At 42.3% G+C, this 22,604-nt stretch overlaps 1 protein-coding gene across 1 annotated transcript in view; it reads right to left on the bottom strand.

The window, feature by feature from the left end:
* Positions 1 to 3,605: 3,605 nt before the first annotated feature.
* Positions 3,606 to 22,604, bottom strand: part of ccna2 (cyclin A2) — a 28,128-nt gene continuing 9,129 nt past the window's right edge. The window contains exons 3-8 of the mRNA XM_067993128.1: positions 21,740 to 21,855; positions 20,645 to 20,868; positions 16,216 to 16,420; positions 15,922 to 16,035; positions 8,455 to 8,588; positions 3,606 to 4,907 (exon numbers count right to left, since the gene is read on the bottom strand). Of these exons, the coding sequence (XP_067849229.1) occupies positions 4,853 to 4,907; positions 8,455 to 8,588; positions 15,922 to 16,035; positions 16,216 to 16,420; positions 20,645 to 20,868; positions 21,740 to 21,855 (848 nt within the window). The 3' untranslated portion in view covers positions 3,606 to 4,852. The remainder of the gene's footprint in view (positions 4,908 to 8,454; positions 8,589 to 15,921; positions 16,036 to 16,215; positions 16,421 to 20,644; positions 20,869 to 21,739; positions 21,856 to 22,604) is intronic.

The raw sequence follows: 22,604 nt of genomic DNA on the forward strand, positions 1-22,604 counted from the left end.
TACCTCTATCCTCCTTTGACACTCCTTAAAACCTAACTTTGACCAAGCTTTTAGTCACCTGTCCTAATATCTCTATGCAGTGTCAAATTTTGTTTGATAACACTTTTGTGAAGTGCCTTGCAACATTTTACTATGTTAAAGGTACTATCTAAATGCAGGTTGTGCAGAAATACCATTTGGCGATAATGCTGAAGAGTGCACTGTCTTTATCGCCAAAGGGTATTTCTGCACTTAATGCATTCCCATAAATCAAATTTCCATACTTTAAAATTATACTCAAACAGCAAATGGCTGGCAATGAGCTCATTAACTTGTATTTCTGATGACTTGCATGCTGTACAAGTTACTTGACAGCCATCAGTTATCTAAGATGTATCTCCAACTGAAGTTGAATAATCAAGTTAAATAGATTCAGACAAATTAAAAAGGTGATTACTATTACAATGGTTAAAAATCATGACATTTCGTTAGATATCCATCCTCACTCCCTTTGCAGAAAAGTACCGCACACTGGTAAATTTATACTGACTTCCAAATGTTTACGTAATTTAATAGAAAAATAGTAAAGTTAGCCCTGATCTATTTCTGCTTGTTCCCATCCTGCTCTGGATGCTGCTTCACTGCCACTGAATGACCTTTGCTCTGCCCCCTTCCATCTGCTTCCATTGCTGCTGACTCCATTCATCCCTCTGCTGGTGGATCAGATGCTGTGTGCTACTAATCACCAAGGTCACGGTTCACCTCCACTGGACCAACTTATGCTGCCTCATGGTCAATTCGCCACACCTCCTTGGATCAACACTTTCCACAGAAATACCTCTAGCATGTGCCCACCAATACAACTGGACTTTCCATGTGCATTTTGGCTACTGCTCTGGACCTGAGCCCTTCTTTTGTTTCTTTTCTCTACCTCTCACCAACCCAAACTGCCCCCATTATATTCTCTTGCGAACATGTCCCCCCGGTGTCTAATCTTGCCAACCTCCTTCAGCCCTCCCACCGCTGACCCCATGGATCAACAATCACCGCCCCACTTGGCATCTCCCTCTAGAATGTCTGTTCACTTGCAACCTTATTGTGGATGATTGCATTGATATCACTGCCTTGATGGAAATTTGTCTCATAGGTGATGACACCCTCCCCCTTTACTGAAGCCTTCCCACCTGGTTATACCTTCCAACATCTGCCCCACTCAAACTGCTCTGGTAGCGGTGTGGCCCTCATCACCGAATCTCACCTTTGTCTGCTCCCTACTCCTACCACCACCTCCTTTGAGCCTCACCTCATTCCAACCCTTTCACCTCCTTGAAAACCCCCTATCCAAGCTCCACACCAAATTTCTCCTCCTCACAGCCTCTGCAGCAAGTGACTTCTCATCCTCAGTGATTTCAACCATCAACGCATCTTCTGAGCTCACTACCCTCCCTTACTGTCTTCCGCCATATAAATTCCCCTACCCATATTCACAGCCACCCACTTAACCTTGCCCTTCTATTCTCAGTCTGCCAGACGAAGCCATTTCTGCCCTTGGGAAAAAAAAAAACTTATCCCCAAAATCACTTAAACTTCCAACTGTCTAGCCTTCAGCTCTCCATTCACCATGAGATATGCCTTTACCTCCATCTTTGATACCCTTATCTCCAGTAAAACCCTTACTAACTCTCCCACCCTGGTTGTTCCACAATTTCGTTCCCTTAAGTTCAAGGGACACAGATTTGAATGTTCAGTGCACAATGCCACATCTGGCTGGACCACAGCAGGCACTCCCCCCTTCTCTCCTCTACCAAAACTGCTGACAACTCCAGGATCATCCTGGAATACAAAGATTATCCCCAGCTTCTTTTCTCCATTATAGCAGTCTCATTAAACCCCATCTTCCCTGCTCTCTAACAATTGCAAGGAGCACACTGACTGTCACTAAAATTGAGACCATCCATTCAGCTGCCTTTGCTGTATCCCTCCCTTCTACTTTTCCACCAGTACAAGCTCTCTTTCTTCCACCACCACCCCCCCCCCCCCAAGGCGATAATAAATTAATCCACCCTGTGGTACTGTCCCACTCAGTTTCAAATCTGCCTTCACAGCCCCCTCAAAAAAAAACCTTAACCCCCTTTTCTTTCCTCCGTAAAACATCCTAGAATGAGTTGTTGCCTCCCAAAGCCATGTCCATCTGTCCAGCAACTCCATGTTTAAACCTCTCCAATTAGGATTCCGCCCCACCACAGCACTGAAAAGTCCCTAACCAAAGTCACAAATTACATCCTATTTGACTGACAATGGTGCACTATCCCTCCTCATCCAGTGCTCCTTGCAATTGTCAGAGAGCAGGGAAGATGGGGTTTGATGAGGTGGCTTGTAATGGAGAAAAGAACATGGTTAACACCATCTTTCAACACCTCTTGTCCAGCTGAGTGGGACTGCCCTCACCTGGTTCCAGTCTTACCTACTCAGTCATAGCCACAGAATCTCCTGCAATGGCTTCTCTCCCCATTCCTGCAGCAATTACCTCTGAAGTCCCCCAAAGATCTATCCTTGGTCCCCTTCTATTTCTCATCTATACACAGATTGTCCCTCAGCAACATCTGAAGACAGGATGTCAGGTTCCACATGTATGCCGATGACACCCAGTTCTACATCACCTCTCAACCCCTCCACTGCCTCAGTGTTGTCCGATATCCAGTCCTGGATGATCTGAAATTTCTTCCGATTAAACATTGGGAAGACTGAAGCCATCATCTTTGGCACCTGCCACAAACTGTTCCCTGGCCAGCTTCCATCTCCCTCCCTGGCTGAAATCAGACCATTTGACCCTGAACTGAGTTTCTGACCCCATTTCCCCTCCATCACAAATACCACCTCTGAAACATCACCAGTCTCCATCCCTGCCTCAGCACATCTCCCACTGAAACCTTCATCCATGCTTTTGTTACCTCCAGACTTGACTTTTCTAATGTTCATCTTGCCAGCCTCCCATCTTCCACCCTCCATAAACTTGAGCTCAGCCAGAACTGCTGCCTGTATCCTAACTTTCATCAACCTGTTCACCTGTGCTCAACGGCCTTATTGCTAACTTCCTTCAGTCCTATATTCCTCCCACTCTGGCTTCTTGTACAGCCCCCATTTCTTTCATCCTATTATTGACTTATGCCGTCAGCTGTATTAGGCCCTAAGCTCTAGAATTCCTTCCCATAGCCTCTCCAGCCCTCCTGTGTCAATTTTTGTCTGATTACACTCCTACGAAGCACCCCTTGGGATGTTCTATGACATTATAGATGCTTAAAAAATGCAAGCTGTTGGAAAGTGCACGATCGTTTCCATATTTTAAAAAGGCAAGAAGGCACAGTGGGCCTCAATTCTATGTTTGATCAGTTTCAACTATGGTAGTGGTTCTATAACTGATCCCTATCACATCATCTCCCCAAGTAAACATGAGATACAAGTTTAGACACCAGTCAGACATCTGAGAGGAGTGCTGGCTAAAAAAAAATTCAATTTTAAAAATTGAAAGTGTTAATACAAACAGGAGAAGTACTTACAAGATAAACTTTCACCAAATCCTTCTGTAATACTTCAAAAATTTTAGTATCTGACACACAAGCCAGACATTGGTTCTAATGCATGTTTATTTGTAAATTTGTTACATGTTCCATAATTTACATGTGGAAGCCATTCAAATAGACATGGTAACAAAGGGCTTAATTTCTTCCCCCCCCCCCCCCCGCCTTAGTACTGCCATGATGTTCAGGCACATAAGATGGTTTACAAGTTTAGTGCAGCTATTAGAGGGTTCACCTAAAAAAGGCATAAGTCAGTGTTCATGTATTGATTGTCCAATTATAAATGAAAACTCCTTTCCCTGCCCCCCCCGCCCCCCCCCACATCCCCCATAAAAACAGGACAATAGGTTTTAAGCTTGGGACGAGGAGAGTAAAGAAAAAAAAGTGAGCACTCAAAGTTACTAAAATGTTCAAGCACATTCACTTATACCAAGCAGAATTCAAAAAAGGACAGTCAAATTTCTGACAAAGGCAGCATTCTACCGAAGAGTCAAATTTAAGATCCTTATGAATCACAAAACATTTGCCTATTCATGTCTGGTAATACTTCAAAAACTTTTCAGTTCCAACTGACTTGAGAAATGGAATAGTCACCAATGGAATCGGACATCATAAGCTAAAGTAGCTAATCCACAACTGGAGTATTCCAATGCTTGGTTTAGCTATATTGAGGATTATGTTTTGACATAATATTGATCATATCCTAACAGGCTTATATTGCAAACAATATAACCCAAATTCAAAAGCTTTCCCCCTCAAATGTGAGACACCAGCATATCATACTAGTGTACTGGGTCAGACTGGCCATATTTAACCCACTTGGCATTTTTAATTAACATCTCAGTTGAAGAAACATCGGCTGAAAGAAGCCAGTCAGGATTATTAAAAATCATACATTGGCATTCTTTCAAGATACCTAATATTCTACTTGCGGTAAAAAAATTGTATGCACATAGTTTCCCAAGTGAATTAACAAAACTTATCCTATTGGTTAATTTGGGCTTGGTTATTTTAGCTCTAAATATAAAAGTTGTATACAATGGGATTGCACATATGTTCATAATTCATAAAAATGTACAAGTATAAAACAGGCTTCAACGGTTGTGTGTAATACCCCATAGAAGTCAAATTACTAATGGTGGATTGCCGTTATCCAGTGCTAGAAGTTGTAGTGGCGAGTTGGTTGAAAGTCCACATTTTCTCCTCAAAAATACTGAGCTGTACAAAAATAGTCCCCAGATTCTACAAAAGTATGCAATATATACACACACTAAGCAAGGAGGATAGCATCACTATTAAAGCAGCAGGTCCAAGGAGAGTGGTAGGTCAATGAGTGACACAGAGTGATACCTGCAAGAGAAAATTTACATTATAAAAATGGGACAAGACAATTTTTTTTTCTTGCAATGAGTGCTGAAACATATGAAGCTCAGCCCAGGGAGACCAAAAGCATGTTGACATCCAGTATCTCACATTGAGGGAGAACAGTGCCAGCCCTGTTAGTGCAATGGGCAGAAGTTTATCCTGTTCAATGGTCCGGGCATAGATTTCATGTTGGAAATAAACATGTGCAAGTGAGATTTATTATAGTAAAAGCAGAACATTCCAAATCAGATCAGTTAGCAACTGAAGAGAAATACAAGCTAAAGTCTCAGGCAGATTCAAGTTCTGTTTAAGGGTCCCAGCTGAAGCTGTGCATTTCATCTAAGCTGCCTCGAAAATAGCAGAAATGCAGTACAACACCAGAATTAGATTTGCTGAGTGACAAAAGGTGAACAGATTCAGCAAGGGAGCCTGGATTAAGGCATCAGAAATTTTCATATGCAGTATATTGCATTCCTCTAAAGTATCAACATTATTCATATCAAGCACATTAGCAATATTCCAGTGCACAATTCTTAAACCTTCAGCTACAAGTATAGAACTTGCTTTCCACTTCATACTCATTTATAGACTGCTTCATCTTCCTTTCATGGTGGCCTTAAGAATTCAAAGGAGACAGATGTTTGGAGTCTTTCCTTGTGAACTAGCAAACACCATGAAACATTATGGTTGGTACACAAGATAAGAGCTCATGGGGTTGAGAGTAGTATATTAGCATGGATAGAGGATTGGTTAATGGAAGAGATTAGGGATAAATGGGTCATTTTCAGGTTGGCAGGCTGCAACTAGTGGAGTACCACAGGGATCAGTGCTTGGGCCTCAGCTATTACAATCTATATTAATGACTTAGATGAAGGGACCAAGTGTAATGTATCTAAGTCTGCTGATTATATAAAGTGAGGTGGGACAGTAAGCTGTGAAGAGGACAGTCAGCAAAGCAATATAGACAGGTTAAGTGAATGGACAAGGTGGTGGCAGATGGAGTATAATGTGGGGAAATGTGAGGTTATTCACTTTGGTAGGAAGAATAGAAACAGTTTCTCACCATTTGAAAAATATTCTATTAAATGTTGGTGTAGAGAGACTTGGCTGACCTCATACTAGAAGCACAAGAAGTTAGCACGCAGGTACAGCAAGCAATTAGAAAGGCAAATGGCATGTTGGCCTTTATTGCAAAGGGGTCAGAATACAAGAGTAAGGAAGTCTTACAATTGTACATGGCTTTGGTGAGACCTCACCTGGAGTACTGTGTACAGTTTTGGTCTCTTTATACTTGCCTTAGAGGGGGTGGAACAAAAGATTCACTAGATTGATTCCTGGGATGAACGGGTTTTCCCGAGGAGAGATTGAGTAGAATGGGCCTATACTCTCTGGAATTTAGAAGAATGAGGGGTGATCTCATTGAAACATAAGATTCTGAGAGGGCTTGACAGGGCAGATACTGAAAGGTTGTTTCCCCTGGCTGTAGAGTCTAGAACTAGGGAGCAGTCTCAGGATAAGGGGTCAGCCATTTAAGGCTGAGATGAAGAGGAATTTCTTCACTCAGGAGGATTGTGAATCTTTGGAATTCTCAGTCGATGAATATATTCATAGCTGAGAGGGGGGTTTTTGGACTCAGGGAAATCAAGGGATATGAGGATCGGGTAGGAAAGTGGAGTTAAGGTCAAAGATCAGCCGTGACCTGATTGAATAGCAGATCAGGCTCATGAGGCAGTATGGCCTACTCCTATTTCTTATGTTCTTATTAAATTTGACTAGTGCTCCACTGCCAGTTTTAGTATAAGAACTACAGCTTCCAGTACTTGTTTGTGGCAACAGGAAGTACAAACCAACAGAGTCCAGCAATTGTTTGCAATGAGATTACAGCAGACCACTCTCCCTAAAAAGGAAACATTTCATCAAGAAATGTTCAGGCATTAAAATTTCCCCAGCTGGTAGTCAGGTCAGTAAGATGCTGACCCATGTTATTCCCTGCAACAGTATTCAAAACAGGCAGCCCTATAAAATGGCTGATGTTACAGAGAAAGATTGACAAAGTTATGAGATTAAAAACAAAAAAAACTTGCAAATTGAGGGCAGAAATGTCTATACCCATTAGTGTTCAGATTTCAGTTTTGTTTTCCCTGTTAATTTATTATGCAAGAGCCAATTTCAACATTGTGCAAGGTTATCCAGTTTCCTTGCACTGCACCAAAACAAAGTGGCAGATTGATGATTCCTCATCCAGTTCTCGAAATACCATAACAAAATCACTCATGTTGCTAGTTCCTAAGCATCTACTTTTACAATGACTTGCATTGAAATAACCTACATAGAAGGTTTGAGAAGTTATTGGATGGCATTACCACAAACATTGTAAATTCAACAGTTGAATAGTAATAAACTGCAAGATAAAATAGATTATGTAACAATAACCCAACTGAATTATTTGCACATCAATTTCTTCTAAATTATTCAAGAACAGGGTGGGGGAGAAAAAGGGAGGAGAGCATGAAAAAAGCTGGCCTCTGTATCAAACCTCCCAAGCATCCTCAGCATTAGAGAAGTATGGAAAAGTGAATTATTGGCATGATCTCAACTTCCACAAATGGGTACAATCTCTGTTTATGGACTAGACAGAAGTGAAACATGGGCAACTTTGCTAGCCGACCCTAGTTAGGTTATATCCAAGAGTAGCCCCCTTTATGAAGCAATTCACTGTAGTCTCAAATCTCACTGCTTTAAGAATAGACGATATACAAAGAAACTTGAAGCCATATTGTGGAGTTCACCTTTAAGCAAGCTTAAGTAATAGTCAGTTAATTTCTAGAGGGATAGAATTGAAAAGCAGATGTTAACTTGTCTAGACCACACAAACAGTTCTGGTCTCCATATCAAAAAGATAGGAGGTACTGGAGAATGTACAAGATTTACTAGGATGACACCAGAACTGAGCTTATAGCTATCAGGAAAGATTGAACAGGCTGAGGCTCTTTTCTCTAGAAAAGAGACAGAGGGGTGACCTGAGAGGTCTTTAAGATTATGAAAGGGTTTGATTGGGTAGATATAGAAGCTGTTTCCACTTGCAGGAGACCAGGACTAGGGGCCATAAATAAAAGATAGTTACAAATACAATTAGGGAATTCAGGAGAAACTTCTTTACCCAAAGAGTATGCTACCACAATGATTAGTTGAAGCAACTAGCACAGGTGCATTGGAGGGAAAGCTAGATAAAATCACTAGGGAGAAAGGAATAGAAGGATATGTTGATGGGTTAGATAAAGGGCGGGAGGCAGCTCATGTTGGTGTTTATGCTCCACATGGACGTGTTGGGCCAAATGGCCTGCTTCTGTGCTGTACATTCTATAAGGGGAGTCATGAAGTATTACCTCTAGAGAATATTCCCTCCAAGGCATAAGTTACACTTAGTTATCCTACACATGTAGCAAGTGAGAGGCAAACCAAAACAACTTAAATTCCCAAGTGTCGTATTTCTTTCCCGATTAACCAAGTTTCTAGTTAATACCATACTTACTTCGAGCTCTTGTATTTTTCCCGCACTGCTTGCTGTGAATGTTCTGATGCTTTGAGGTAGGTTTGGTACAGGTCTGTCACACAAGGCATTAAGCTTTCCAAGACATATCCAGTCAATTGAGCTAATGATCTAGGCTGCAAAGAAAATGCAATTGAAATTATTGAAATTTTTTTTTTTTTAAAAACCACCACACTGAAAAGCAATTTGCAAACAGCAAGTCAAAATCAAAGTCATGCATCATTGCTCAAAAAACAAGAAACTGGCAATTTAGCTCTACATTTAAAGAGTTGGTTTTACCAATGAATCAAAGACTATGAAGTAAAAGGCATAACAGATGGGCCCAAATATTCCACAGGGGTTCCCTCAGTGCTTGTAAGGGGCAAAACTTTTGTCCGTCCATGAGGCAAGTGATTGGTAGGGTCAGAAAAAGGCTACCTTATCTGGCGTTTATGGTAGTTGCCCCCCCCCCCCACCCCAGTGGGGTCCAGGATTAGCAAGCTGCCTAGACCCTTGAAGAATTTTTTTTAAAAAGATAAAATGTATCTAGATCAGCCCTCTTGCTCAGGTCACCAGTAACATTAGCAGGGTTAGGGTGGGTGTGAATCTGGGCTAGCCCCCCACCCAAGAGCAGACAATTGTGGGGGTTTGTGGACAGGCAGGCACCAGAGATGCATCTGAAATTGCATTTGTACCCCATGTAAACAAGATATGCACCCTACAAACTACTCCAGCAGAGTTAGCACTGGAGAGAGGGTAGCACCAACTGGAATCACAACCCAAGGAATTTCAGGGCCACAGTTGTTGCAGTGGAGGATCTACCCAATTAATTTGGAATTCACTGCAAACTCCATGTTTCAATAAGAGTACAAAAAAAGACAAACCCAGCAAAAGTTCAGTAGTTATACTTAAATTCTATCAATTTTTTTTTAAAAAGCTGGTTTTAAGTGCATGTCAACAGATTGCACTACACGTTTCTAAACTGACTTGATTAAACGGCACTTAAGATACACAAAATATTAGTCATGGAGGAAACCTACAGTAGAAGATAGATGAGGGCTGTGCAGTAGACGTGGTCTACATGGACTTCAGCAAAGCATTTGACAAGGTACCGCATGGTAGGTTGTTACATAAGGTTAAATCTCATGGGATCCAAGGTGAGGTAGCCAATTGGATACAAAATTGGCTTGACGACAGAAGACAGAGGGTGGTTGTCGAGGGTTGTTTTTCAAACTGGATGCCTGTGTCCAGCGGTGTGCCTCAGGGATCGGTGCTGGGTCCGCTGTTATTTGTTATTTATATTAATGATTTGGATGAGAATTTAGGAGGCATGGTTAGTAAGTTTGCAGATGACACCAAGATTGGTGGCATTGTGGACAGTGAAGAAGGTTATCTCGGATTGCAACGGGATCTTGATAAATTGGGCCAGTGGGCCGATGAATGGCAGATGGAGTTTAATTTAGATAAATGTGAGGTGATGCATTTTGGTAGATCGAATCAGGCCAGGACCTACTCCGTTAATGGTAGGGCGTTGGGGAGAGTTATAGAACAAAGAGATCTAGGAGTACAGATTCATAGCTCCTTGAAAGTGGAGTCACAGGTGGATAGGGTGGTGAAGAAGGCATTCAGCATGCTTGGTTTCATTGGTCAGAACATTGAATGCAGGAGTTGGGATGTCTTGTTGAAGTTGTACAGGGCATTGGTGAGGCCACACTTGGAGTACTGTGTACAGTTCTGGTCACCCTATTATAGAAAGGATATTATTAAACTAGAAAGAGTGCAGAAAAGATTTACTAGGATGCTACCGGGACTTGATGGTTTGACTTACAGGGAGAGGTTAGACAGACTGGGACTTTATTCCCTGGAGAGTAGGAGGTTAAGGGGTGATCTTATAGAAGTCTATAAAATAATGAGGGGCATCGATAAGGTCGATAGTCAAAATCTTTTCCCAAAGGTAGGGGAGTCTATAACGAGGGGGCACAGATTTAAGGTGAGAGGGGAGAGATACAAAAGGATCCAGAGGGGCAATTTTTTCACTCAAAGGGTGGTGAGTGTCTGGAACGAGCTGCCAGAGGCAGTAGTAGAGGCGGGTACAATTTTGTCTTTTAAAAAGCATTTGGACAGTTACATGGGGAAGATGGGTATCGAGGGATATGGGCCAAGTGCAGGCAATTGGGACTAGCTTAGTGGTATAAACTGGGCGACATGGACATGTTGGGCCGAAGGGCCTGTTTCCATGTTGTAACTTCTATGATTCTATGATTCTAGATAAAAGATATTACAGTAGATAAAAGATATTACAATGGGCAAAGATAAGTGACAGCCCAGAGAAATAAGACACAGGAAAAGGAAAGAGTAAAGTTGTCCATGCCACAAAGTTGGGCACAGAAAAGTTTGTGGAATTGGAAATAGGTTATGGAAGAGCAAGTCAAAGGCAATTAGGATAGGAAGCTTGGGTAAACCAAGCCACTGCTTGGCAAATCCAAGCAACGGGGTTGTGGTGTTCACACCCCCCCCCCCACCATAGGGTGACATTGGAAGTGCTGCATTTATTGCCCATCCCTCAAGTCCCTGAGAACGAGATGGTGCTCCCACAATGGTGTTAGGTAGGGAATTCCAGGATACTGAATCACTGACAATGAAGGAGCAGCTTTAAATGTCCAAGTCAGGAAGGTTTTTGCTTTAGGGTTGACAATCCTTTTTTGTGGTAGAGAGGTGCTGTTGTGGTAAACTTGGGTTGCTGCAATGTAGAGAACTTTCTGCAGCCAGTGTGCTGGTGGGAAGGTGGTGGCTATGGAGTCTAGTGGCAGGGGCACCAATCCTGTCCTGGATGATTCAAGCTTTGTGTTGTTGCAGCTGCACCCATCCAGGCAAGTACTCCACCACACTCCAGACTTAAGCCTTGTGGATAGAGGCATGGTTTTGAGGAGTCAGGTGAGCCACTTGTTGCATAGCATCCAACCTTCGATCGGTTCTTGTAGCTTCTGGTCAATGATGTTATCCAGGTTCTGCTGTAGGCTGCTTCATTAAATCGGAGAAATTGTAAGTGGAATATGAATATAAGGAATAGGAAGGAGTAGGCCATATGGCCCCTTGTGCCTGCTCTGCCATTCAAGATCATGGCTGATCTTTGACCAAGGGAGCCCTAGTAAAATTGAAGTCAATGGGAATCAGGGGAAAAACTCCCCAGTGGCTGGAGTCATACCTAGCACAAAGGAAGATGGTAGTGGTTGTTGGAGGCCATTCATCTCAGCCCCAGGACATTGCTGCAGGTGTTCAAGGCAGTGTCCGAGGCCCAACCATCTTCAGCTGCTTCATCAATGACCTTCTCTCCATCATAAGGTCAGAAATGGCGATGTTCGCAGATGACTGCACAGTGTTCAGTTCCATTCGCAACCACTCAGATAATGAAGCAGTTTGAGCCCGCATGCAGCAAGACCTGGACAACATCCAGGCTTGGGCTCATAAGTGGCAAGTAATATTTCCACCAGACAAGTGCCAGGCAATGACCATCTCCAACAAGAGAGAGTCTAACCACCTCCCCATGACATTCAACAGCATTACCATCGCCGAATCCCCCAACATCCTTGGGGTCACCATACACCAGAAACTTAACTGGACCAGCCATATAAATACTGTGGCTACAAGAACAGGTCAGAGGCTGGGTATTCTGCAGCGAGTGACTCACCAAAGCCTTTCCACCATCCTCAAGGCTCAAGGCACAAGTCAGGAGTGTGATGAATACTCTCCACTTGCCTGGATGAGTGCAGCTCCAACAACACTCAAGAAGCTTGACACCATCCAGGTCAAAGCAGCCCGCTTGATTGGCACCCCATCCACCACCCTAAACATTCACTCCCTTCACCACCGGCATACTGTGGCTGCAGTATGTACCATCCACAGGATGCACTGCAGCAACTTGCCAAGGCTTCAACAGCACCTCCCAAACCCACAACCTCTACCACCTAGAAGGACAAGAGCAGCAGGTACATGGGAACACCACCTGCATATCCCCCTCCAAGTCACACACCATCCTGACTTGGAAATATATTGCCGTTCCTTCATTGTCACTGGGTCAAAATCCTGGAACTCCCTTCTTAACAGCACTGTGGGAGAACCCTCACCACACGGACTGCAGTGGTTCAAGGCGGCGGCTCACCACCACCTTCTCAAGGTGAATTAGGGATGGGCAATAAATGCCAGCCTTGCCAGTGATGCCCACATCCCATGAATGAATAAAAAACACTCCACTTTCCTGCCTGATCCCCATATCCCTTGATTCTCTTAGAGTCCAACAATCTATAGCTCTCAGCCTTGAATATACTTCACACTATCCACAGCCCTCTGGGGCTGGGGAATTCCAAAGGAAGAATAATCAATTAATAGCACCACCCCTGACTTTATGACAGAGGGCAGGTCATTGATAAAGCAGCTGAAGATAGTTGGGCCTAGGACACTTCTGAAGAACTCCTGTGATGTCGTCCTGGGGCTGTGATGATTGGTTGACAACTATAACCATCTTCCTTTGACTTTAGGATGACCAACTACTGAAGGATTTTCCCTTTGACCCACACTGATTTAAGTTTTACTGGGGCTCCTTGATCCTATATTCCGTTGAATGCTACTGATGTCATGGATAACTTCTCCAGCATTCAGCTCCTGCATCCATTTCTAGATGACAAACTAACTGACCTGAGGTAGCTCTATCTTCTGTGGCAGGGAAAATTTAAGAGAATAATTCAAAGCAGAACAACATGGTCAGAAAGGAAGATGGTGTCTGACAAACTTAGAGGAGGAGGAGGAGGAGGCAGCGACAGATGAAGAATGGGGGAAATGCAGTGTACATGGACTGTCAAAGCTTTTGATAAGGCACTGCACAGAAAACTATTAAAGAGAGAGGGGTATGTTATGGGTGGGTTGGGGGAGCAAATTAGATTAATAACGATTAGAAGGAAACAGCTTAAGAGCTACATTGGTTGGAAGTGGGTAGCTATGTTCCACAGGGTTCTGTCTGGGATAGTTTGTTTACTGTATACAATGTTGGACAAGCCTAAAAAGGGAGTAGAGTCCAAATTTTCAGACACCACTAAAATCAGGTACACAATAAATAATTCTGATGACCAAAGGAAGCTGCATGGTGATTGATGAGATGGTGGAATGGGCAAAGTGGCCAATGGAATTATGTCAGTAAATGTGAGGCAGTACATTTTATTTTGAAAAGTAATAGGGAAAGCTGGGTGATGCGAAAGAATTTGAAGGTTCACAAGACCTTAAAAGCTGCATCTCAAGTGGATACAGCCATTAAAAATGGCTAATTGATTTTATGGTAAGAGGTATAGAATATTAAAAAAGATGTAATGGTGAATCTCTAAAACCATGGTCTTGTGTTGTAAGACCACAGTTGGTGTAGTGTGTATGAATTTGGACTCCACACCGTAGGAAGTGATGCAGATTCGCTATTGATGCTGTCTGATGTGGAAATACAAATACAAAGTCAGACTTGAAAAGTTGGGGTGGTTTTCATTATAAATTAGGAGATGACATGATTTGACAAGCATTTAAAATTATGAAGGAATGGGATAGAGTAGAAACAGATTATGGATACAAGATTAAAACAAGAAATTTAGAAAAAAAATGTAGGGTTGCAGGGCTGTGGAATGCACTACCAGAGTTCATGTGAACATTTAAGAATAGATTAAACAGGTTGATGAAGGAAAAGGGGGTTAAGCAATGATGCTCCTGTGGAAGATAAAAACATCAACAGGTTGGGCCATATGGTCTGTGTGTTGTAATTTCTAAGCAAGCCTGTGATGAAGTCTGGAGCCAAGTGGTTTTGCTGGAACCCAAACGGAGCTTCGTTGGACAGGTTGTCTGAGCAGGTATCACTTGATGGTGTTAACGACTTGCAGATTCAAGTCCCACTCCAGAGACTTGAGAACATAAAAGTAAGCTGATAGTCAGTACTGCACTGAATGAGTGCTGCAACGTCAGAGGCTCTGTCTTTTGAATGAGACTTTAAACCGAGGCACCCATCTGCCCTCAGGTGGGTGTAAGAGATTCCATGGAATCTATTCGAACAGAAGTGTTCTTCTGATGTCCAGGCCATCATTTAATCCCTTAACAAATATCAATAAAACATCTGGTCATTTATCTCATTGCTGTTTGTCAGGGTCTTGACTCTAAATTGGCTGCCACATTTCTGTAGCCCTGTGCAATAGCTACACAACTCATTCTGAAGTATGAGTCTTACTGCTCCTGGTACACCCTTCTAACCACACACTGAACCAAGGTTGGTTTCCTGGCTTAAAGATCAGGGAATGAGGGTATGCACCAGGTCATGGTTACAATGTGTACAAATTCATTACTGCCCCACAGCACCTCACATGCCCAGTTTTGGTTGCTAGATCTGCTTAGTCTGTCCCACTTAGCATAGTGGCAGTGCCACACTACAGTGGAGGATGTCCTCATGGTAGAGATGAGACTTGTGCAGTGGTCACCCCTGCTACTGTGGACAGAAGTATCTGCAACAGATAGATTGGTGAGGATAAGATAAAGTAGGTTGCTTTCTTCACCACCAGATGTAGGCCCAGTCTGGCTGTTATAGCATCTAGGACTTGGCCAGCTTGGTCTGTGGTGGTACTACCAAGCCACTCTGGATATACAAATCCCCCACCCAGAGTATGTTCTGCACCCTTGCTTCCCTCAAGGCTTCCTCTAAGTGATGTTGAACATGGAGGAGCACTGATTCAGTTATTGGGGTGGGGGAAACCTGTAGATTATGATCAGGAGGTTTTCTTGAACATGTTTGACCTAAAGCTGAGACTTCATTGGGTTACAAACAGAAAACATGAGCACAAGAAAATAGGTACTGCAGCAGTAATAATAATTATTAACAAGAATATTACTTCCACAAAGGTGAAATTACCTAAGCTGATGCAGAAATATTGTGGATTGAGCTCAAGGAATAAAAAAATGCACAATTATTGGATAATGTTGATGTCACCTTTTCTCCCTGTTGAAGACAGTAGGGCATTCTGATTATTCAGATATTTGACTGGGAAAACAGAAAAGTACTCCAGGTGGTGCTGCCCCAATTTGTCACAGCCCACCTGAAAGAGGCTGTTGGTATTCTCACTAATAATTGAATATACAAGTATGGTATACAAAAGTCAGAAGCAGGAATGAAAGTATATTTCCCTTGACTGGAAGGAACTAGAGCAGGAAGAGAAGCATTAGGGAATAAGCAGAAAAGTTTTAAAATACACTACAGCAGGCAAGAGGATTGGGCAAGCAAGAGAGAGTGTTTATGTTTTTTAAAAAAAAAGCATGAACAAGCACCAAAAACTTAAAGTATAAAAAAAGTTACCCAACAAGTCCAAAACAGGAAATCCCAAGAGATCTTCTATCGGGTTAACCACAAATGGTAAAGCTCCATACAAAAGGCATTGAGAATTTGAAATAGCCACTCACCCAGCTAGTTCGTGATATTGTATAGTTGGCCAAACAAAAGGCAGATGCAGCTAGGACAGAAGGTAAATATTTCAGAAATGGTTCAGAATCGATCAAGCTGAGTTCTGCCAGGTACTGCCAAGGGGACAAAGAGATTCTGGTTATTCAGTGACCCACTCTTAATAAAATCAGAGATTCAATAGGGATACAAATATGTCCTTCAAATCCTGAGACAGTTTGTAGTTACAAGATTTTTAAAAAAAAAGATTCTGGTGCAACCTAGGTCACAAACAATAGAACCCACATAATACTCACCATAGAAAGGCTCTCAACTTTATTGCTGGCCTTCTCACGCCCAACATATTGATTAAGGAACTGGTTTATTGTTGGTGCTGCCAAGTCAAATGACAAAACTTTAAGAATAAGATGTTCCATCCGTAGAACCTGCTTCTTTGTGTAGGTATCATCAGTTATGTATACAAATTCAGCAACCTCAGGTGGATAGATTTCTTCAAATTTTCTACAGGAAATGAAGTTTGTAAGCATGCTTTTCAAAGTAACAATTGCAGTATAAAACTCAAACTTGGTTAAGATGAATAGGTTTCCCAAATGAGATTAGCAACTAGTCACTTTTGTACAATAGTAATTCTACTTTCTCCAAGAATTTAAATGGCTAGGGACAAATACACCACATTGGTATGTTACTGGACACATCGGCTCAGGAAAGGTCCCAAGTTCAACCCCAAATCTGCGCTGAGCTCAGTCACAGATGTAGTTGGGTACTAACATTAGCATCCATGTTCCCAATAAGTTGCAAAAATAAACAGATCAATTTAGGATTAATCAGCAAGGCAACAACACGATACCTTTTCCAAATCTAGGGGCCCACAAAATTCAAACTGGATAAACAAGCAGAAGTGGTATAGTTGTCTGGGCTTTGACAACAGGATAGTCAAGGTTTGGTTACTGCAAATGGCCCAAAGTTGTGCACCCAACAGATGACATAGCTCAATTGAATTTCTATCGGGAATAGGGCAGGGGAGTGGGACCAGCTGGATCAGTCTTGCATAGAGCTGGCACGTACTCGATGGGCCGAATAGCCTCCTTCCATGCTAAAACCTATGAAAGCATTTGAACATGAAGGTGGGGATTTTTCAGATAATGGATCTCCATATATAAAAATCAAAGTTACGGCACAGAAGGCAGCCATTTGTGATCGTGTCCGTGCTGGCCAAAAAAAAGCTATCCACTTTCCAGCACTTGGTCCGTAGCTCTATAGGTTTCTGCACTTCAAGTACTTTTTTAAAAAAATGAGTTGAGGGTTTGTGTCTCTACCAACCCTTCAGGCAGTTCCAGACCTCCACCATACTCGGGTGAAAACATTTCTCCTCAACTCTCCTCTAACCCTTCTACCAATCACTAACTCTGTCCTCTGGTCATTGATCCCTCAGCTAAGGGAAATAGGTCCTCCCTATCCACTATCTATTGGAGTTATAATTTTATACAACTCAATTAAATCTCCCCTCAGCCTCCCTTGTTCCAAAGAAAACAACCCCAGCCTATCTGATCTTCCCAGCTAAAATTCTCCAGCTCTGGCAACATCCTTGTAAATCTCCTCTGTACCCTCTCTAGTGCAATCACATCTTTCCTATAATGTGATGACCAGAACTGTACACAGTACTCAAGCTGTGGCCTAACCAATGTTTTATACAGATCCTGCTCTTATATTCTATGCCTCAGCTAATAAAGAAAAGTATCCCGCATGCCTTTTTAACCACGCTATCTACTTGTCCTATCTTCAGGGATCTGTGGATATGCACTCCAAGGTCCCTTTGTTCCTCTACACCTCAGTATCCTCCCATTTATTGTGTATTCCCTTGCCTTATTTGCCCTCCCCAAATGCATTACCTCACACTTCTCTGGATTGAATTCCATTTGCCACTTTTCTGCCCACCTGACCAGTCCATTGGTATCTTCCTGCAGTCTACAGCTTTCCTCACTGTCAACCACATGGCCAATTTTTGTATCATCTGCAAACTTCTTGATCATGCCCCCCACATTAACAAATACCACAAAAAGCAAGGACCTAGTACTGAGCCTTGCAGAACCCCACTGGGAAACAGCCTTCCAGTTGCAAAAACACCCATCAACCATTACCCTTTGCTTCCTGCCACTGAACCAATTTTGGATCCAACTCGCCACTTTCCCTTGGATCCCATGGGCTTTTACTTTTTTGACCAGTCTGCCACGTGGGACCCTGTCAAAAGCCTTGCTAAAATCCATCTACACGACAAACGTTACCCTCATCCACCCTCCTCGTTACCTGCTCAAAAAAAATTCAAGTTAGTCAGCCACGGCCTTCCCTTAACAAATCCATGCTGACTGTCCGTTAACCCGATTCCAATAATTTGCCCATCACTGAGGTTAGACTGACCGGCCGATAGTTACTCGGTTTATCTTTCTCCCTTTTTAAGTAACGGTACATTAGCAGTCCTCTAATCCTCCAGCACCACGCCTGTAGCCAGGGAGGATCGGAAAATGTAGAGCCTCTGCTATTCCCTCCCTTGCTTCTCAACAGCCTGGGATACATTTCATCCGGGCCTGGCGATTTATCTACTTTCAAAGATGCTAAACCCCTTAATACTTCCTCTATATTTATCCCATCCAATATTTCACACTCCATGTCTGCATCACCCCCTCTTCTGTGAAGACAGATGCAAATCATCCAAGTACTGTCACTAATACTTCCACGAATATACATTTCAAAGTATAAACTGTAGATTACAAATTAAGAACATCCTGGAATAACTTCTACATTGTAATCGAGGCAGAAATCCAGATGATTGGAACACTAAAGTTAGCAACACAACCATAAAAGCTGGGTGTTACAAATTCAGGTCTACTGTAGATACCTTCTCAATTAAATGGTGGGTTTGGAACTCACTGCCTGAAAGGGTGTTAGAGGCAGAAACCCTCAACTCATTTAAAAAGTACTTCAAGTTCAGTAGAGCCAGTCACTCCCATAAGCAGTCCAAGCACCTTACTTTTATCGAGGAGGCTGGGAAGGAAGAAAAGGGAGGAGGAGAAAGATTCACACTGCCCTATATCTACATGTAGAATAGCATAACCTGGGGCTGTAACAATAGTATTCCCTTGTGATCTGAACCAGATAATGGAAATACCTGTGCAAGCGGCACCACTATCAGTGAGTTGAGTCTTGAAATAAAGCAGCTTAACAATTTGTATCATTACAACCTATACTTGTGTAATACAAAAGTAGTGACTAAGTTATGTTGCCCCTCATCAGTGGATCATCTTCAAATCATAGAAAATTTACAGCACAGAAGGAGGCCATTCGGCTCATCGTGTCCATGCCAGCTGAGAAACAAGCCACCCAGCCTAATCCCACTTTCCCGCATTTGGTCTGTAGCCCTGCAGGTCACTGGTCTTCAGGCGCACATCCAGGTTTTTAAAAAAAAAGTTGAGGGTTTCTGCCTCTACCACCCTCTCAGGCAGTGAGTTCCAAAACCCCAACACCCTCGGTGAAAATTTTTCCTGATTTCCACTCTAATCCTATCACTTTAAATCTATGCCCCCCCTGGTTATTGACCCCTCCGCTAAGGAAAATAGGTCCTTCCTATCTGGGCCCCTCTTGTTGGACTTCAATAAATTGATTTCTAGCTATTCCTTGCCATTTAACTATCATAGCCTTTTCCAGGCCTGCCAGCTTCTCTCCCAGTCTCATCTCCTTCTGTTCAGTAAGACTTTCCAATGCAATGAGTGTTAGTTTGTCTCAGTAACTGATAGACATAACAAATTGTTTCTTATTGGGTCTAAGAAACATCAAAGCTAGCTCATTAATCCAACTAATCATTAGGCCCCACCTTTTTCTTAAAAAGATTTGCATGAATAGATTATGCTTTCAACATTTAAAAATTATATTTTCCCCAGATCCTGTGTGGGAAAGTGATTAAAAGATCCTGAAACATGACAATAGGTAATAACTGATCTTTGCTATTAGTGGTCCTAAACTTAAACAGTTTTATTAAACAAACTTCTGAAGTCAAACAATTATGTTTTCTAGGCTCCCTCATGGCTCAGTGGGCTCACATGGAGAAATAGTAAACAGACCAGGAAGGTTACAGGCCTGGTCCCTGGCCTGTACACAAACAGACTTTAAGTCAGTTGTTTGTAAGCTGCCCTGAATAATGTCTTTGGAATAGAGAGGAGAGGGAAGAAAAGCAAGTTTACACATTGCTACCCATTATCTGTGCTGAAAGTGCATATATATGGGCAGAGGACAGAATCTGATTTGACTTAGCTGTGGTGTGCCCCCCTCCCACCAAACAGGGAAACTGCATGGACAACATTCACTGCCAAGACCTGCACAAGTAACAGCCACCTGAGCATGATACTTGTAAGGCAACTAGTGCCTTTGGAAGTCAAGTGCCTTTGATAGCAATCCAGTAAATCCTGCAGGAAACGGCATTTGTAGACATTAGGTAAAAATAATTAAGCTTGGCTATGATACACGTGCCAAATGGTATGCAGATACGGTCAACACATGCTCACACTTTGGGAGGCAGCAAAGGAATAGGCTGCTGGCAGCTGTGCAGTTATGCCCCTGAATGAATCACCTTCATGCAGAGGGACAAATACTTATTATGGTATCAAATAGTTCCACTGTTAAGTGTTCCCAAATAGTTCAAATCATTGGGCAAAAAGCTATGAAGTTCATACTCACGATGCCAACAGCATGGCAGCTGTTCCTACAAGCTGGAGTTTCCCTCTGAGGACCGACATGGATGACAAGAATCTGTCAATGTAGTTTACAGCTAGATACAACGTTTCATTCTGCAATTTGTATTCTTCGCCAACTTCCACCAGCCAATCAACAAGGATGGCCCTCATACTGTTGGTTATATCAGGCTGTTTTTTCATGTATCCTGCTTTGGGTCTACATTTCAGCTAATTGGTGAAAAAAATGCAGGATATCAGTTTTCCAGAAATCTGACCCTGTCCATGAAGCCCACTGATCCAGGCTTGTTCTTCCCACTCAACATGCCTTAGAGATACAGTAAATTCACTGGATCAATATAAACTAATTGATGTAACTATCAAGGGTCACCAGCTTTTATCAACCAATTGTCAATATAATAATCATTTTACAAAACAATGCAGAAAGTGCAATCCATTCTGCTCAGCATATAATTCTGCAAGATATCAGCTGTTGCTCCTTTTGATACCAGCCAAGAGTATCAGTTATTCAACAAACAGTAACTTGGTGCTGAACAAGCAAGATTCTTAAGAGCAAGGCAACACAGTTTAATCCTTTGCCCAAAAGAAAAAAAATGTTTCACATGTTTTGATTCTATCAACATCTACATTCTATTTCCCTTGATGGCCAAGTGCAGTGGAAAACTGTACAACCAAGGTCCCAGATTTGATCAGTTTTATGAATTACCAGATCTCAACCAAGGGCTGTTGTCAAATCCTTACAATGTGGACTTGGTGTACCTGGGCTAAAAGGAGATAAACCAGGGCTTCAGTTGTTAGCCAATAAAAGTGTAAACATTGGGAAAAACAGGATGACTTGGCTGGAATCCTCCACAGTTGAACAGCTGACCAATACTTTCTAGGCACACAATGGTCATTTGGGTAAGGTACTAAAGGGATGCCAGCATAAGTCACCACTTCAGAAGGAAGGAGAAAAATAAACTTAATGCTTCTACAATGAGATTCAATATATCTTTGGATGCTTTGAACCTACAATTATCTGCAAACACAACAGCTAAGGATAGAGATGCCTGGAATGGACAGTCTGCTCAGAGTTCTTTACCTCCATTTCTCTTAGGTATTTGTGAATATCATCTGCATATTCAGGTAATGCATTAGCATTTACTCGTTTTTCTTCACCATCTGAAGATATCGACATATCCAGCAACATCGGGGAATCTTTTTAAAAAAACGCAGACAAAGCTGATTAAATTCCCACTCTGGCCAATGTTAATTCACTGCACAGTAGTGGAAGTAACATGATCAGTGTCCATCTTGCTTACAAATATCCAACTACTTTCACACTGAAGCAAATATTTTGTACAGACCCCAGAATGAAGTTAGAAGCCGATCAGCCAGGCATTCACTACATATACAACTTAGTAACAGCCTTTATAATGCACCCTTGGCACTGGTGCCAAAAGAATTATGAAGCTGCCAGTGAAATTTAGCAAGAGCACTGCAGGAGGCTAATCACTATCAGCAACGGTAATGCCACGTTAATTTTAAGACAAGTGTTGTACACCATTCTTCGACTGATGTTACTGTTCAGTTGAAATGGGCCAAAATGGACTAATGCTCACAGTAGACTAATCCTGTGTAGTTGTATCCATACTGACATCATTGTAGAGCAAGTTGTGGATAATAGATCAGTGCAACTGTGGGTTGCTGCTTGAATTGCTGCTAGCACAATCTGCATTGCACTACCAGTACAATTGGAAGCTAGGGTCATTGCAGCACAAAGACAAGCTGCCCCATTCTGTGATTTTGCTCCCTCACCCACATGACCACAAATTTTAAAAAATTAAAAATGGCAGAGGTAGAATGTACAAAGTTTGATTCCCCAAACTTTTAACAGGAGCAGAAGCAACCCAAGTGAACAGAAGCAAAACTTGCTCACAGCCATTAAGCAAAGATAGTAGCCAGTT

The sequence above is a fragment of the Heptranchias perlo genome, chromosome 1 (genome assembly GCF_035084215.1).
Source record: "Heptranchias perlo isolate sHepPer1 chromosome 1, sHepPer1.hap1, whole genome shotgun sequence".
Taxonomy (NCBI): domain Eukaryota; kingdom Metazoa; phylum Chordata; class Chondrichthyes; order Hexanchiformes; family Hexanchidae; genus Heptranchias; species Heptranchias perlo.